The sequence below is a fragment of the Dreissena polymorpha genome, chromosome 3 (genome assembly GCF_020536995.1).
Source record: "Dreissena polymorpha isolate Duluth1 chromosome 3, UMN_Dpol_1.0, whole genome shotgun sequence".
NCBI lineage: Eukaryota > Metazoa > Mollusca > Bivalvia > Myida > Dreissenidae > Dreissena > Dreissena polymorpha.
The window spans coordinates 81441709-81457881 of NC_068357.1; the positions used below are offsets into that span (position 1 = coordinate 81441709).

Here is a 16173-nt window from a genome sequence, read left to right on the forward strand (position 1 = left end):
ATGCAAGGACTACAGAAAATTGTTGAAGCTGAATCAACGTTATTGCTAATTTACAATATAGACATATAGAATTCAACTACAGGTAGATGATTTGAAAGGCATTACATTTGTACGCATTATAAACAAAACTTATCAGCATACCGTTTTAGTCGCGTAATATCTACAGGACTGCTGAAGAGCCTGCAAATTCAAACAATAGAATCAATTTTAACAAAAGTTGTTTGTATGGACACAAGTGTGTTTTTTTAATTCAAAATCGTGTCCCGTAATTGGCCGCATTCTTCATGGAAAAAAGTATATATTTGTCCAAAATGGTAATAAAAAATTCCCAATGGAAGGTTTCCAAAACAAACAAAAAAGATTTTTTTAGATCTCAATATTTTGTTCATCTCCCATCCATGTAAGTTCAACCTTAGTAAATATTATACTGAAAACACTTATATTTCAATTTTAAAGCATTTTTAGCAAAACACAAAAACAAAAGTTATTTCCCATTTTTAGTCAAAGTGCAGTGAATTTTCCCAATCCAAAGGGACCCGGCCCCATTCCTAAAATGGTGAAAATAAAAACAGTGGGACACATGCAGTGTTTTTTTGTTACAATTTGAGGCGGGTAGAGGGACACATTCCAAACAGAAACAAGAGCACCACATAGCAGGTGCCAACGCTCGGCTGTGGGTGCAGTTTTGAATAAATTTAAGTGTGGCGTGTAGAAACTCACCAAGGTGCATCTACACTACATACGAAGTTTCAAACTTGTAGGTGGAAACAATTTGATTTTAGAGCATATGTTAAAGTTTTATATTATAGGTCACAGTGACCTTGACCTTTGACCTAGCGACCCAAAAATGGGTGTGGCTTGTAGAACTCATCAAGGTGCAGCTACATATGAAGTTTCAAAGTTGTAGGTGGAAGCACTTTGATTTTAGAGCCAATGTTAAGGTTTTAGCACGACACTGACGGCGGATGGCAGACGCCGGACGACGAGCTGGCTATGACAATACCTCGAAGTTTCTCCGAAAACAGCCGAGCTAAAAAATATATTTTCCAAAATCATACCTAAAAAATCATGTTCAAACTCGTTTAGGATATGAGCCTCAAATATCTGTGTTTCGTCAATGGTGTATCATGACATCATACAAATAAAATAATTTACACTGTTCTAAATTTCAAAATAGAAATGTCAGCTAGAATAGTGTGTAGGCAGGTAAATTTAATGTTTTTGAAGTTTATGAATCACTTTCCTTAATTGGTAACGAACGACGTCTGTTAGTGATGCACATGAAATCTGTGAGCATAACTGCGATTGTGTTTATGAAGGGGTCCATATGTACTCCCAGAGGGGCCATAGCAAAAATTATCAAAGGCTCTGGGAGTATGTTTTATATTGACTAAGTCTATGGTCTGTATAGTCACTAATTCCTTGTTAGAGGCATACAATTTAATATGAATACATCTTTGTATTTTTGCTTTATTAAAATGCATAGATAGCTTCTCTTATTACAGTGCTTTCCACAGGCCATTTAACATTCCCTCACCAGGGCGCTTGCATTTCGAAATCAGAGTCCCATCACCTGATCAGTGTATTTTGGCTGTTACTGCAACTAACCATTCTTAAAATCAAAGCTGCTAGCGATATCGACTTAACTGAAAAATTTTAATGCTGATTTACGATCCTTTGTCAACTACATCTAACGCTTTACCCAACTAAAGCCCGCTTAAGGGCGGAGCATCGCTGCATTGGAAAATCAATATTGGCCAATCAGAGCGTACACTTTGTATAAGCAACAGCACTTGTAGGCACGTATTTCCTGCAGTTAAATCATGCAGACGACTCGTGACGTACATCTCATTGCCACAGAAATCTTGGCCAGTTACTTAGAAGACTGATGATGGCTGTAATCCTAGTGTAAGTTGTACATTTCATGAATAATACTGTCAAAACATTTACTTGGCTCGTAAAGCATTTTTATAACGAATTATCGTTGAATTCATTACGCAACAGTTAAGGTTTTCTTGAAGTCTCAAATGAGCATAATTAAATTTGCAATCCAAAACCCACATCCAAATGTAAATGTTAACTCTACGTTAACAGATTCTTGCTTCAAATAAACAGTGATAATTTATTTCGTGTTGACCATTTGTCTCAATAAAAAGGGCGCGAAAATTATGCAGCATGAACTACTCGCATCATGTGCATAGAAGCTGAACTTGTGTGGGTGTATTGAGCATTGCATTAACAAGCACACACCATGTCAAGCGATTTACACATGTCTAGTGGCAATATTTCATAAAATCTATAAATAGTCACTTATGCCAAAATGTATTTGATACTTTCGAAAAATGGCAACATTTGTTGTAAAAGAAATTATTGAGCACTTTTATTGTCAATATTTACCAGAAAGTTCTTTTAAAAACCGGTAACGAATAGAAACTTGAAAAGTAAATATAGTAAGTATGCAGTAATAGAGTCAGATTGATACGGGTGTATTGGAAATCGTTGGAGTCGGGATTTTACTATCCTTGCGGAAAAGTTTTAAAACAATTATTTAAAAAATGTCTTTATAAATGACTTTATAGCTGGAGGGTTTTCAGGAAGAGTTATAGCGCACCAAGGACGTCTTTTGAAGCTGTTTTTCTTAGATTTATAACGCACAACAGAATGTCAATTGACACGTTAATTTTTTTTTTAATCAACGTCAGGTGACATCTTTCCCGAGGACACCCCAATAAGCCCCGGGGCTTAAATTCCTGTGGAAGGCACTGTATTATGTTTCTTTCTTTGCACTAACAGATGCTTTACTGAAAGAGCATCCAATAACCCATATACATGTATCTTGGTCAAATTATATAAACAAACACAATGCAAACGAGAACACATTTTGCTTATCAAGTGTACAAATTCACAGGAATCAATTATGGCTTTATTATTCCCCACACTAACTAAATGCAAATATGCATATATTGAAGAAAATCCCATTATTTTATTTTAGTTCATTTGTCAAGATTCCATTATTAAAGCAGATTTAATTGCCAATTGCTCATTAAAACTCTTATGTGATCAATGTCCAGGAATCAGGGCTAACATTACACGGCCAAGGGTTAACAGTTTTCACGACATAAACACGATGACAGCGCGAACAGTTATGCAAATAATAATAATTGTATAATAACGGCAAGCAAGTTGTCACGCTATAACAAATAACATAATACAAACCCGTTGAAAAGTTGGGGAGATTCTTGTCAGAGCCATCGCTATCTTTAATTAACTGAGTTCAAGGTCGTTCACAATTGAGAAATTTCATTGGTCAAAATGAATTGACCTCCATACCGGTTATCTAGAAAATTATTGGTTCGTGAAATATTACAATTTGGTTACATTACACTCATACATAACAATAGTTCGCTCTGGTCTGATACCCGTCCTACTTAACGCTGAAAAGTTAGTATGAGGGACAGCGTACTCTGGACAAAGTAAACCCCAGCTATATAAAAAAATACTTTTTCAAATTGAACCGTTCGTTAATATTATAAATAATCTTATAATCTTATGCTAACATTCATGATAACATTTAAATTGCTTTGCAATTAAGCTCGTTTCCCCTATACTCGAATACTTTATTGTTTATTTTACGTTTTATACTGAATGAAACAACTTTTAACACAAATAAAATGTGATGTCTTTGCCACAAAGGCAACACAATTTACATATCAGATATTTCCTTAGTGACAGATTTTTTTTTATAGGAACACTCCCTAACATCCTTAATTTGTTCATATATCTCCAAAAAATTTGTCATCAGTCTGATAGGAACATACTAAATTTAAATTTGATATACATGTTTATAATTAAATATGTCTTATGATATGCTTATAAACACCTTCATAATGTAAAAAAGGAATATTTTCATAATTATTGGCATATACACAACATTTATAGCAATTTTTGCTATATTTTAGCAAACTTTTATATACTTTAATAATTTTACAAGCACTAGAAAACTCATATGTTTTGGACCGAAAATACAATTTATGACAGAATTTCTAAATTAAGATTAAAAACTAAAGTTTGATAAACCACATGTCATAAATTAAAAAATATGGGGAGATGGATGAATCTTTCAGAATTGGTAAAACTGTAGGATAGAATGAAACTGTAGGATAGTATGAAACTGTAGGATAGAATGAAACTGCAGGATATTATGAAACTGTAGGATATGGCGAAACGGTATGATATTATGAAATTGTAGGATAGGATGAAACTGTTTGATACAATGAAACTGTACAAAAAGGATGAAACTGTATGTCAGGATGAAACTGACGGATTTTAGTTAGTTAATTTTATTTGTGTATACATGTCAAGCATTTTACAGTTCAATATAATCAATGCATTACAATATCGTAACATGTTAAGTACAAATACAAATACTACGATAATAGCTAACATTATATGATATGATGAAACTGTAGGATATGAAACTTTACAATAGGATAAAACTGTAGGATATGATAAAACTGTAGGATATGATGGAACTGAATGATTGGATGAAACTGTAGGATATGACGAAACTGTAGGATATGATGAAACTGTAGGGTATGATGAAACTGTACGATACAATTAAACTGTAGGATAGGATAAAACTGTAGGATATGATGCAACTGTAGTGTATGATAAAACTGTAGAATATGATGAAACTGTGTGATAGGATGAGACTGTAGGACAAAATGAAACTGCCGGGCAGGGTGAAACTGTAGGATATGTTGAAATTGTAAGATATGATGAAACTGTAGGATAGGATGAAAGTGTAGGATGTGATGAAACTGTAGGATATGATGAAACTGTAAGATATGATGAAACTGTAGGATAGGATGAAAGTGTAGGATATGATGAAACTGTAGGATATGATGAAACTGTACGATATGATGAAACTGTCGGACAGGGTGAATCTGTAGAATAGAATGAAACTGTAGGATAGGATGAAACTGTAGGACAGGATGAAACTGTCGGACAGGATGAAACTGTCGGACATGATGAAACTGTAGTAAATGATGAAACTGTAGGATATGATGGAACTGTGGGATAGAATGAAACTGTAGGATAGAATGAAACTGTAGGATATGATGAAACTGTAGGATATTATGAAACTGTAGGATAGGATGAAACTGTAGGATAGGATGAAAATGTACGATAGGATGAAACTGTAGGACAGGATGAAACTATATGATATAATGAAACTGTATGATAGGATGAAACTGTAGGAAAGGATGAAACTGTATGATAGAATGAAACTGTAGGTGATGATGAAACTGTAGAAGTATGAAACTGTAGGATAGAATGAAACTGTATGATAGGATGAAACTGTAAGAAAGGATGAATCTGTAGGATAGAATGAAACTGTATGATATGATGGAACTATAGAAGTATGAAACTGTAATATAGAATGAAACTGTAGGATAGGATGAAACTATAGGAAAGAATGAAACTGTAGGATATCATGAAACTGTATGATAGGATGAAACTGTAGGAAAGAATGAAAATGTACGATATGATGAAACTTTAGGAAATGATGAAACTGTAGGAAAGAATGAAACTGTAGGATAGGATAAAACTGTAGTTGATGATGAAACTGTATTATATGATGAAACTGTAGGATATGATTAAACTGAAGGATAGTAGGATAATTCCGCTAGGCTCTCTAGCAGCAGGGCGATGCCTACACTGACAACCTGTGTTTGTGTTTGATAAAACAAATGTTGCTTTGTTTCAGAAATGTATATGTCTCATGACCCCCCCCCCCCCCCTCCGGCTTGGACAAGGCTATAATATCCACGTCCGTACAAAGTACTTCTTTAGAAGAATGAGCTCAAAACTTGCACAAGTTTAGTCGCAAACAATTTAAAGATTTTTACACATTGAGAAGAGACACTTTACATATTAAAAAAAAGAGTTCGCGTTATATGTAACTTAGCAATCCCTTCAATGAATGCTTGAAGTTGTGGTATTCTAGCATTAAAAAATATTATTCTACTTTTTGCTGACCGTTGAATTAAGTGACTCCTTCAAAACAACAAACCAACACAAGTTTTTCGTCAATACAGTAACCCTGCTTCTTCTCCTGAGATGCATCTGAGCGCCCCTTTTCTCGGTTGATGGTATGTGAGTCCCATTTAGTTGGAGCGTATTTAACCTGTTGCAGGACGGATGTTCGTAAGATGGTCTCTTTTATGTGGATAGGTCGTAGTTAACAAGCGGCATGGCGTTGTTTTTGCATTTCATGTAGATGAGTTGGTACCAAAAACGTTTGTATAGAAAGATAGGTTCCAAGCATTTTACGTTTGATTGGACATTTGTTTACCAAGAATGAAGTACGTGTTTTTTTTTTCTCTTTATTGAAAAGTGAAATACCTCATATTTGTATGGATATGAGTCCATGAGCGTTATTCCCTCACTATCTTGTTGGTTCTCCATGTAATCTTGTAGCTATTTGTAATCAACTTCAGTCTTGAAATTCTGATATAAAAACGGTCAAGGGATTTTTTTCTGGTCCAGAGGCCTTATTGCGTTTCAATTAATGCATAACCTTAACAAAACTGTTATCGTTAACTTGCCTTTTTGGATGCGCTGAGGTTGGGATGATTGTGGCAGAGATGATTTTCCATAAACTATGAAGTTTATGCCAATTTTCGATCTAGTTCAATTCACATTATAATGGTTTTGCACGTAAATTCATAACCGTTTTAGGCAGGCATATTTACTACAAAAGACGTACATTTTATGTCTAACGGTATTTGGAGTCCGGAATCTGTAAGATAATGTCGAGTGACAAACGTATTGGCTAAACACGTATATTCGTACGGAATATAATTATTTTGCAAAATGTACACGGGAAAAAGAAAGGACACAATGGCTGATATAATTTGTGATTTTCAAGATCAATTTCATATTGGTTCATAACTTTCCATGCCCATGTATACCGGTATGTTTAAATAAAATCAATAAATCAATGCACAATAGTGTTTCTACTTTAAAATAAAAATAACTCCACAGCTTTGCTTACTCTTGCCTGAAATGATACAGAACAAAAAAGCAAAGACATTAAACACACTGCTTCCTTAATAGGAAAATCTTTTTAAATGCTGTTGGATGAAGCGATTGTTTTCTATCGGTGTACATGGTTATTTACCCAATTACGCAAATGTTATGGTCCATTGCCCTAAGGCATGCGTCTCCCAGGTTTTATGATCTTAATCCGTTTGTAAAACCCCATGATGAAAGTGTCACAAGATAAGCATATACGGTGCCGAAATCTGGTAAAATAGCACTGTAAAATATACTGTCCGAAAATTTAGAGTCATTTATGATGGACGAAAACGTGCATGTCCTAAAATTAAAAGTCACAAAAATAATTATTTTGGCAAAAAAAGGGGGTGTCCGAAATCTTAGTGTCCGAAAACTTAGAGTAATTACGGTAATATGTTTTTGCTGGTTTTGTTATTTTAAAGTACCATGTTTACGGTACATAAAACGAAATGAAATAATCATCTCAGTTATTCAAATAGAAGAAAATAGCATGCATTTAAATGTAGAAAAATCCGACTTGATACGAGTAGCCTTATAACGATATTCGTGTGCTTTGTATATAATAATTATGATGATCATTAAATATCATGTTAAAACTATATATAGCAATTTCCTTTAGTAATGTGAGTCGCCTTGTGAACAACGACAACAATATATGAATACATATTCATATTGATTGAATCGTTTTTTGTTACCAACGATTTTTATAACAATTTCAAATGGTTACGGTACTTATGTAAACAGATTGTCAAAATGACAATTTTCCATTTTTGTCACATGTTCCAAATTAAAAAGAACGCTGTACACCAGGAAGCGAAATACCATCAATCATGTAGACTTATAAATACACATCAGTTTATAAGCAATCATCATTTGAAGCTGAGAAAATGTCAAAGCTTTACAACGATTGATATAGTTTGATCGTGTCTGTTGTATTCGCTTTATTTTGTGACAATTAATATGTTTATCGCTAATATAAAGTACAAAATGCAGTTCGTATTGTAAGTGTTCGAATATTCGAATGGTTAAGCTGCTAACCTTTTTTTAGCCAGTTTTCACTGGTTCGAGCCTTGGTAAAAAAAAGTGTTTCTCTTTGTTTGTAAAATTATGCATTTGTAATTATATGTATACTAGTACGCTTTTATTACGCTGTTTACATTTACGAATTTATAACATTATATGACGAATTCCAAAAAAGGCCAATTCGTATAAATAAGTCCGTTAAATGTTGAGTGCATTTATATTTTTTTTATGTTTTTCCTAACGTTCTGAAAATTTAATCCTGTAATGCCCACCCTTTAAGTTCTATGCACGTTTATGTCACCGTCCTGTCAAAAAACACAGGGTCCCGTTTATAAGAGTTTTACTATCAATTTAATTACAATTATGTAAATATTTGTTTTGCAGAGGATATGGAACGATTTTACTGGATCGTTCACAAGGCGTAATATTGAATTTATCTGCAAATATTTAAATACTCAAATACACATGCGAATGTGCACATTTTGTAACTAATTTATATCTTCCATGGCCCAATTTTAAAATATGCAAAACTGATCTAGACCAATTCTGAATAGTGTGTTTTAAAACGACGCATGTATGTCGGTAATTATAATTTACGGCGATTAAAATCCTTAATCCGTTTTTTATAATGGAATTAGCCAATCTATTTAGTTTCAGCTAATATACCATCGGATTAAATGTATGATTTTGGAAACAGTTCCACAATAAGCGGTCATGAGGTAATGACTGCTAAAACAGGAAAACGCGATTGTTGTGTTTAAAATGAAAAGGATGGGATAAAATAATTGAACCCGTGGAGGTATTTTTTTATTTTACTATGGCTAAGTCTGACAAAGGTGCAGACAATGAAAATGTGACAGACGACACAGAACCGGTTCCTGACACGAAATCATCGACAGAGAAACGCAGAAAGGATATTTTGTATGGGAAAGGAGGTAGGGGTCTCCACAAGTAGTATGTTTTAGTATGTAAACGGGTGTTTGATTTTGATCGATGCATTGGATCTAAACCTCCATTAACTTGTATTGTCATTAACGCGATACTATTCTTGTATTCTAGTGTGTTTTTTTATTTACGGTACGTTTACACAAAATAGATTTTCAAAAACCAGTTATATTCCGTTTTATATAGCAATTATTCTGTATTTTTTGCACATCGATTTAAGTCAACAAATCAAGTCTGCCTCATTACTGCACGTTAGCACATCATACAAAAATGTTTTAAAGTGTATATACATACTAAATAGACTACGAACATGTCGGTTACTTGTAATTATTATATTTTATTTAATTAATCTTCTTTCAATTGAAGTGCGTTAATATTACGAACATTTTATTCACAACAACAATCAACACTTATTTGAAACAATCTCGATATATATTATGGGCTTTAAAGGAACTTGTTAATATATTGTGGTATATTTTGACGTGTGTGGTATAATATTGAGAACAAACATATATAAATTGCAGATTGAAAAAGTGTGTCCAAATTGGATTCGAATTCTGTTATCTTTATCCAAAACATAATGCGTATTACATTTGCAGTGTAACATTGGAAACTATGTAGACAACACGTACCTTCTTGTTTTCAGCAAGTTTTAAAATCTAAACCTTCATTTCGCGTTAAATACGCTATATAATTTTTAAAAAAGGAAAAATATCAATGCGCCTTTTATTTTTTTGTCTTTTTAGTGCGCGCGTGTGTGTATTATTCCTAATTAAAAGATTTGTTCAAATATCGGCAAAATATTTTTCTCAAATTTTGTAATTGATTCCAAAAAGGTTCATTTAAAAGTATAAATTCGAAAAATCAAATGCACACGAATGCCTAAGAAATATTTTATAAACTCATTTTGTTACTGGATAATCAACAATAGACATAGATTCAATTAAAATAAAGCGCTTGTCACACCTAACATTGACGTTTTGAAAACTTTGTACATAACAAACAAAACAACATAACAAAACGCGAGAGACATGGGCCCTGATGCGTTCACGGTAGATCCTAAGGATCTAAACTTTATTTGAGAAGGCTGAGTTCCAAAGAATAGACGCCCTTTATCAAACATAAACAATTGTTTTATATGTGCATTATTATAGCAAACTATAAAACTCCCGAAATTACATACGAAGATAAATTACTGTGTCATCCTCTACTGTTATGTGTGTTGAAACTGGTTTGGATGCTAGTCAACACTTACACTTACGCCACCTACACTTACCTCATAATTAATAAAAGACCAAACGCGCATCTAAAACGTTTGTAATCAAATGGACCTACGCGTTCAGAAAATGAAAACACGAATGCCAAACGTTGACACACTGATCGAATATTACACACATAATTTAAGTGTACCTGTGTTGTAGGTATAGGAAATCTATTTAAACGATTAGCGGGTAGGTTTTTAAGTTATAACTAAACAAAGAAATAGGGTTAATCTATAAAATATATTAAACTATTATGTTAGGTATGTTTATGCAGAAATTCGTCAAACAAACTTCGTGTTTGAAAGATCGTAAATATGTTTCATCCACAAAACAAAAATAACTATAAAGTGTATTATTTTATTAAATACTTTTGTTAATTGAAAATATTACAAAACCTGAATACATAGGTACCGTAATTGATTCTAGGATAAGCAACCCCCCCCCCCCCCCGGAGATGTGCCCCTCAAAGATTTTTCACTGGGCGGATAGTGGCCCCCTCACTGTTTTTTATTGGGCGGAGAACTGCCCTCCTGCTGAAAATTAGGGGGCGGAGACGTGCCCTCTTTTCCGAATTGATGACCCGGATAAGTACCCCCTAAATATTGTCTTCCCCTTTATAAGCACCCTGAGCAGATTGATCCTGATTGTCTGTTCAGGGGATCTTTTTTTTCATTGCACGTGTGTGACCAAAGAAAAAAAATCCTTTTATGCTAATATAAAAAGTTTTTGCGGCTGAACTATTTCATATTTCCCCGTAGTTCAAACAAAAAGAACATGAATTAGCATGCAATTTAGTACAATCTTATGCCTTTTTTTCCTTTTTCTTCAAGTCCTAAATATTGCAAAACGTGGCAAAACGGATGCCTACATATCTGTTAGCGGACAATTGTCTACCTTACCCACTGATAAAGGCATTCCACGATTCATGGTTGTTGAAGCGGACACAAACTTGAACAGACGATACTTCCAAGGGGGGGGGGCACTTAAACGCCCCTTGAATTATTGTGAGGGGGCAGATTACCGCCTTCTTAATTCTGACAGTTGGCACTTACCCGCCCCTCCAGATTTGATGGGAGGGCACCTCTACGCCCCCTAAAATTAGGGGGCACCTCTCCTGGGAGCACCTCTTTTCGGGGGGGAGGGCGCCTCTCTGGATACCGGTCTACTCTAAGTTTTCGGACACTCTAAGTCTAGGTTTTCGGACACCCCATTTTTGGCCAAAATAATTATTTTTCGTGACTCTTAATTTTTGACAAGCGCGATTTCGTCTATCATTAATGACTATAAATTTTCGGACAGTATATTTTACAGCGCTATTTTAACAGATTTTGGCACTGTATTCGCTTCTCTTTTGACACTTTGATCATTGGGTTTTACGAACGGATTAAGGTTATAAAACCTGGGAGACGCATGCCCGAGGTAAATACACCATAATATTTGCGCAATATGATAAATAACCATGTATACCGGTAAATATCAAAACCTTATATCAGTATGTGAGGGACAAATCTACTGGAACAGTTAGAGAGTAGTTGGTTGTCTCTCCTGCAAAAATGCTTTCTTTACAAAGTTCGATAGGTCACGTGTGAATCATTCATTTCAATTACTTGTCCTGACATACCATGTATATTATGTGAAAGCTAGGTCAAATAAGATTCAAATGCATCTGTTGTTTTACTGGATTTATCACTACGCGATTTTTGGAAATGTAAATATAATAATTCGAAGTAATGCAATATAATTAGACATTTGAATTGTTGTTCATGTTTCTGAACCAATTAGCATCATAAAACAACTTCAACATCACACTATCATTATTTCATCAATGGTTTAATCTGTTTGGTAAGGTTTTTTTTACGAACTGGAACCATTTTCGAACTTGGCCGAGATTTCATTAGAACAAAATTAATGTTTTAACAAAGTTTCATGAATATTTGACTTGGCAATATCACATATTCAGTAAACGTATATGTGCACTAGAAACAACATGTTTGTGGTTACATTGTTTAGTAAGAATAACTGAAAAGTACTTGTGTATCCATACGTACATTATAAAAGAATCACATAGTGCTTTAAAAACACAGTCTATATTGATGCAATCAAATTTGTTAATTTTTGCCATTAACTCATGCACGAAATTTGGAAAACAAAAACATACACATATATGTGAGCGATGTAAGAAATCGTATGAATGTGATTCGTGGCGTTACATATTATTATCGTATACGAATACAAATTCTCACGAAAACTATAAATTGTCAATTATTTTTGGCTTAGTTTGATTTCATTGCTTTGTCTCGAAAACAGACATTTAAGTTTGGAGAAGAATATATATGACCGTTGAATTATGTTGGCGAAAACAATTTTTAAAGTTGACACTATTTTTATTTAATTGCCACTTAACTAGATGCAGTGTGTAATTGTTTTATCAAATAGGTTTTTCCTTTTGGTGAAACTCGATTTATATTTTATTGCATATTTGTCATGTTTGTATGAATATTTTGAAAATGAACATATATCTTAAACACTTGTATTAAGATGTCAATGAATGATGCGCGTCAAGAACGATCTCACGTACGGGCCTCAATTACGATACGGTGTGGTAAGGAACACCGAAACGACCCGAATGAACGCTAGAGATCCGAGGTATTCCGAAAATGTGGACATAGTTGTTAGATTAAAATTCAGTGGTTTAGACAAAACGATTTTCTTAAACTTAAAACCATGAAAGGGAGATTGAAAACGGTTTACATACTTTAGGATTTAAAGCGAATATACTACATTTCAGTGAAAGCGGAAGTAATGATTATATGTCGTCTGAATGAACATCTTGTTACAAAGTAAGTGTTGATGATTGTCATGCAGGTGCTCGTCGAATTGAAAGCAGTCCAAAGTAGATGTCAACATTGATACACATTTTTGGTTGTCAGTGACTGGAAATTTGTGCTTCATTTCAACTTTTTACAATGTAATATTTGGCTTTTGAATAATATTTAAATAATAAGTAAAATAATTAAAAAAATCACAAAAATCACACATATGAATTAAGTGTCATCAATTTTCATTTGTACTGTACATGATGAGGATGACGCATAAAGCAGCCAGCCCACCAATATCGGATAGATATCAGTAACTAAACAGAATATCAGAAAATGTCTATCCGATATATATTTTCCATTTGCCATCTGATTAACGTAATTCTGTTGTGTTTTTTGTTAATTTGTTTTTTGTAAATAATGCAAAGGTACAGTAAGATTCTCGGTTATATTTAAATAATATTCAACGTCATTATTACATAACATTTATTGCACATTTGAATTGAATGTATGTATGCATGAATATACAATTATGTTTTATACTTTATATGATACACACATGTTGTTAAGAAATCAATTATAAAATGTCAAAAAGATTCCTTCACATGATTGCATTATTTTGTGTTGTAAAGCTGTGTAATGTAAAAAATTTCAAATGAGGATTACTCATGGAAAAAAGTATTTTCAGTATGGGTCTACATCCATAGTGTTATTTCTCACCCTAGTGAGTGTTTTATTTTAATGTTAGAAAAAGTTTCAGACAGCGCAGGCTAATCAGGAATCACACGTTACTCAGTGAATTAAGTCCCATTTTCTCACAGGAATCACACTTTACTCAGTGAATTAAGCCATACATGCCATACGTCCAGGATTGTCCGGGACAGTCCCGGAAATGAAGAACTTGTCCCACTGTCCCGGAAATCTGTCAAATGTCCCGGAATTTACAAAATCCATATATACATGTACCTTATCTTAGGCTTAACTGCACCTCGAATCTGTGTATATCTGCAGCGTCTCCATGACAATGCCTACCCGAATAGGCAGACTACGCTACCTGTCAAAATCGATCAATTAACAGGTGTCCTGTTATCATATCAATTGTCTCACATTCGCGGTCAAACCGAAAAGGCGGCATTGTTTAATGTGGTTGTTAATTGACTTTAATCTACTACGTCGTTATTTCCCGCTGCGTAAGGGCAAAGGACAGTTGTTCACACATCTGAAGTCCAACATCGCTGAGTAAAAAAATAAAAGCAGTTTATGTTCGCACGTTTAACCGACAAAGAAGTCGAGTAAAAAAGTAAGCATATAAAAACGTCATCCTCACTAGGTTTATTATTGTCTTGTTCTAAACCCCCAGTAAACATAACGTTAAAAATAATAAGTGAATTTGAATTGCGTTCGCCACGTCAAAACGCCCAGCAGATTTGTCCACATTTACGCGTTACACACCGGTCTTAATAACAATAACGCAGTGACGTCAACATCTATGTTTAGAACGCTTACACTGAAAACAAGTGGTTTGTATCTAGTAACGGAAGAAGTAATGTTTAATTTGACGTTAATAGATCAAGTGCATTTCGGATAGGCTTTCGAACTTTTGCAATTAACGATGCAAAACAAAAAAAAAACGTACCAAAATTGCATATGTTATAAATATCGCTACATTTTATACATGTCCCGGAAAATCTGCAAAAGTCCCGGACAATTTAACTCAATGTCCCGGAATTGGTCTGAAAAATTATGGCATGTATGATTAAGCCCCATTTTCACAGAGCGATGCTCATTTCATCGTTGAGTTTTCTTCTTTCAGAATACCGCATCCTCGGCAAGAAAGGTGAAGGCACCTTTTCGGAGGTGCTAAAATGCCAAAACATAAAAGACGGCTCATATTGGGCCTGCAAAAAGATGAAACAGACGTATGACAGGTAGAGTATCATTTTGCTGTAACCAATTCTAAACAGTTCATGCACAACAATTGCTGCATTGTTCATGTGTTTATTAAGTTTGAGTCATGGTTTTTTCGTGAAATTGATTTCATGATTGGTCCATGAACCACAACAAGTCTCATTTTTGATTCAGTTCATGAACTGAAGTTCAAGAGCAGATGAACCAGTTCATGAACTTAAGGTCAGGAACACAAGTGGCCATTTGTTGCGCATGAACTATCCATGAAATCTTCATGAATTATATCAGTCATAACTTAATGAACTAATAGTTAATGAACGATTAGTATGCTATTTATATGAATAGAAAAAGAGATAAAGATCTTTAATTTAGAATTATTCACAATAATTTTTAAAGTGCATGAAGCTATACCTCTTTTCATCCCTCATCGAAGGTGGAGGGATGCAGTTTTGGAATTGTCTGTCTGTCAGTGCGTCCGTCTGTCTGTCAAAACTTTTTAGCGCTATATCTCAAAAACTATATAAGATGTCAACTTGAAACTTCATAAATCATAGTTGTAAAGATATTAATGAACAGAAGGCGGGGGAAAAACAATTAAACAAAGTTGCTTGTTAAAAATCAATTTTTTTTATATAAAAACAGAATGAATTAGGTAATTTGGAACTATTGAATTCACATCACAGGTTTTTTTTCCACTTTTTCGGAAGATAGCCCATGGCTTTGGAATTGGGAAATTTATCGGCATTTTCATGAAATAGGGAAAATAAATTCATTAGCCTTTTTTTTCCACACGAAAAGTCCACTGATTAGAGAAATACTAAATTTTATATAACCCTTTATAATCATTCAAATTAAAAGAACAAAATCATATATTACTTTGTTAGATGTAATTGAATTAAAATTGAGATAAAATACACATTAGATTTCTTTCAAAAAAAAAAAATTTTTTTTTTTTTTTTTGGGAAATTGGGAATTTTTTGCCACATTTTGGGAAAAAAGTATACTTTTTGGGATTAGGAACATAGCTGAATTTCGGCTATAAACTCGGGCCCAAAAAAAACCTGCATCATAAAGTACTCTAATTATGTACTTTTAAGCTCATGGAATTTTTAGCTAATATATTTCAGTAACACATTGAC

General features: G+C 33.8%; 2 protein-coding genes across 7 annotated transcripts in view; one reads left to right on the forward strand and one right to left on the reverse strand.

Annotated features, from left to right (window-relative positions):
* Positions 1-16173, reverse strand: part of LOC127874962 (methylmalonate-semialdehyde dehydrogenase [acylating], mitochondrial-like) — a 56920-nt gene that overhangs the window by 13927 nt on the left and 26820 nt on the right. The window contains exons 1-2 of one of the 3 annotated variants that reach the window (XM_052419675.1): positions 3217-3342; positions 142-180 (exon numbers count right to left, since the gene is read on the reverse strand). The exons of 1 other annotated variant lie outside the window; for it this stretch is intronic. In XM_052419675.1, the coding sequence (XP_052275635.1) occupies positions 142-180; positions 3217-3252 (75 nt within the window). In that variant the 5' untranslated portion in view covers positions 3253-3342. Of the gene's footprint in view, positions 1-141; positions 181-3216; positions 3343-16173 lie in introns of those variants that run through there. One more of the 3 variants, XM_052419676.1, reaches the window with a different exon arrangement.
* LOC127874963 (MAPK/MAK/MRK overlapping kinase-like) overlaps positions 8601-16173 on the forward strand; it is a 105394-nt gene continuing 97821 nt past the window's right edge. The window contains exons 1-2 of one of the 4 annotated variants that reach the window (XM_052419680.1): positions 8601-9038; positions 14940-15054. In XM_052419680.1, the coding sequence (XP_052275640.1) occupies positions 8921-9038; positions 14940-15054 (233 nt within the window). In that variant the 5' untranslated portion in view covers positions 8601-8920. Of the gene's footprint in view, positions 9039-12961; positions 13151-14939; positions 15055-16173 lie in introns of those variants that run through there. The other 3 variants (XM_052419685.1, XM_052419679.1, XM_052419683.1) reach the window with 3 other exon arrangements.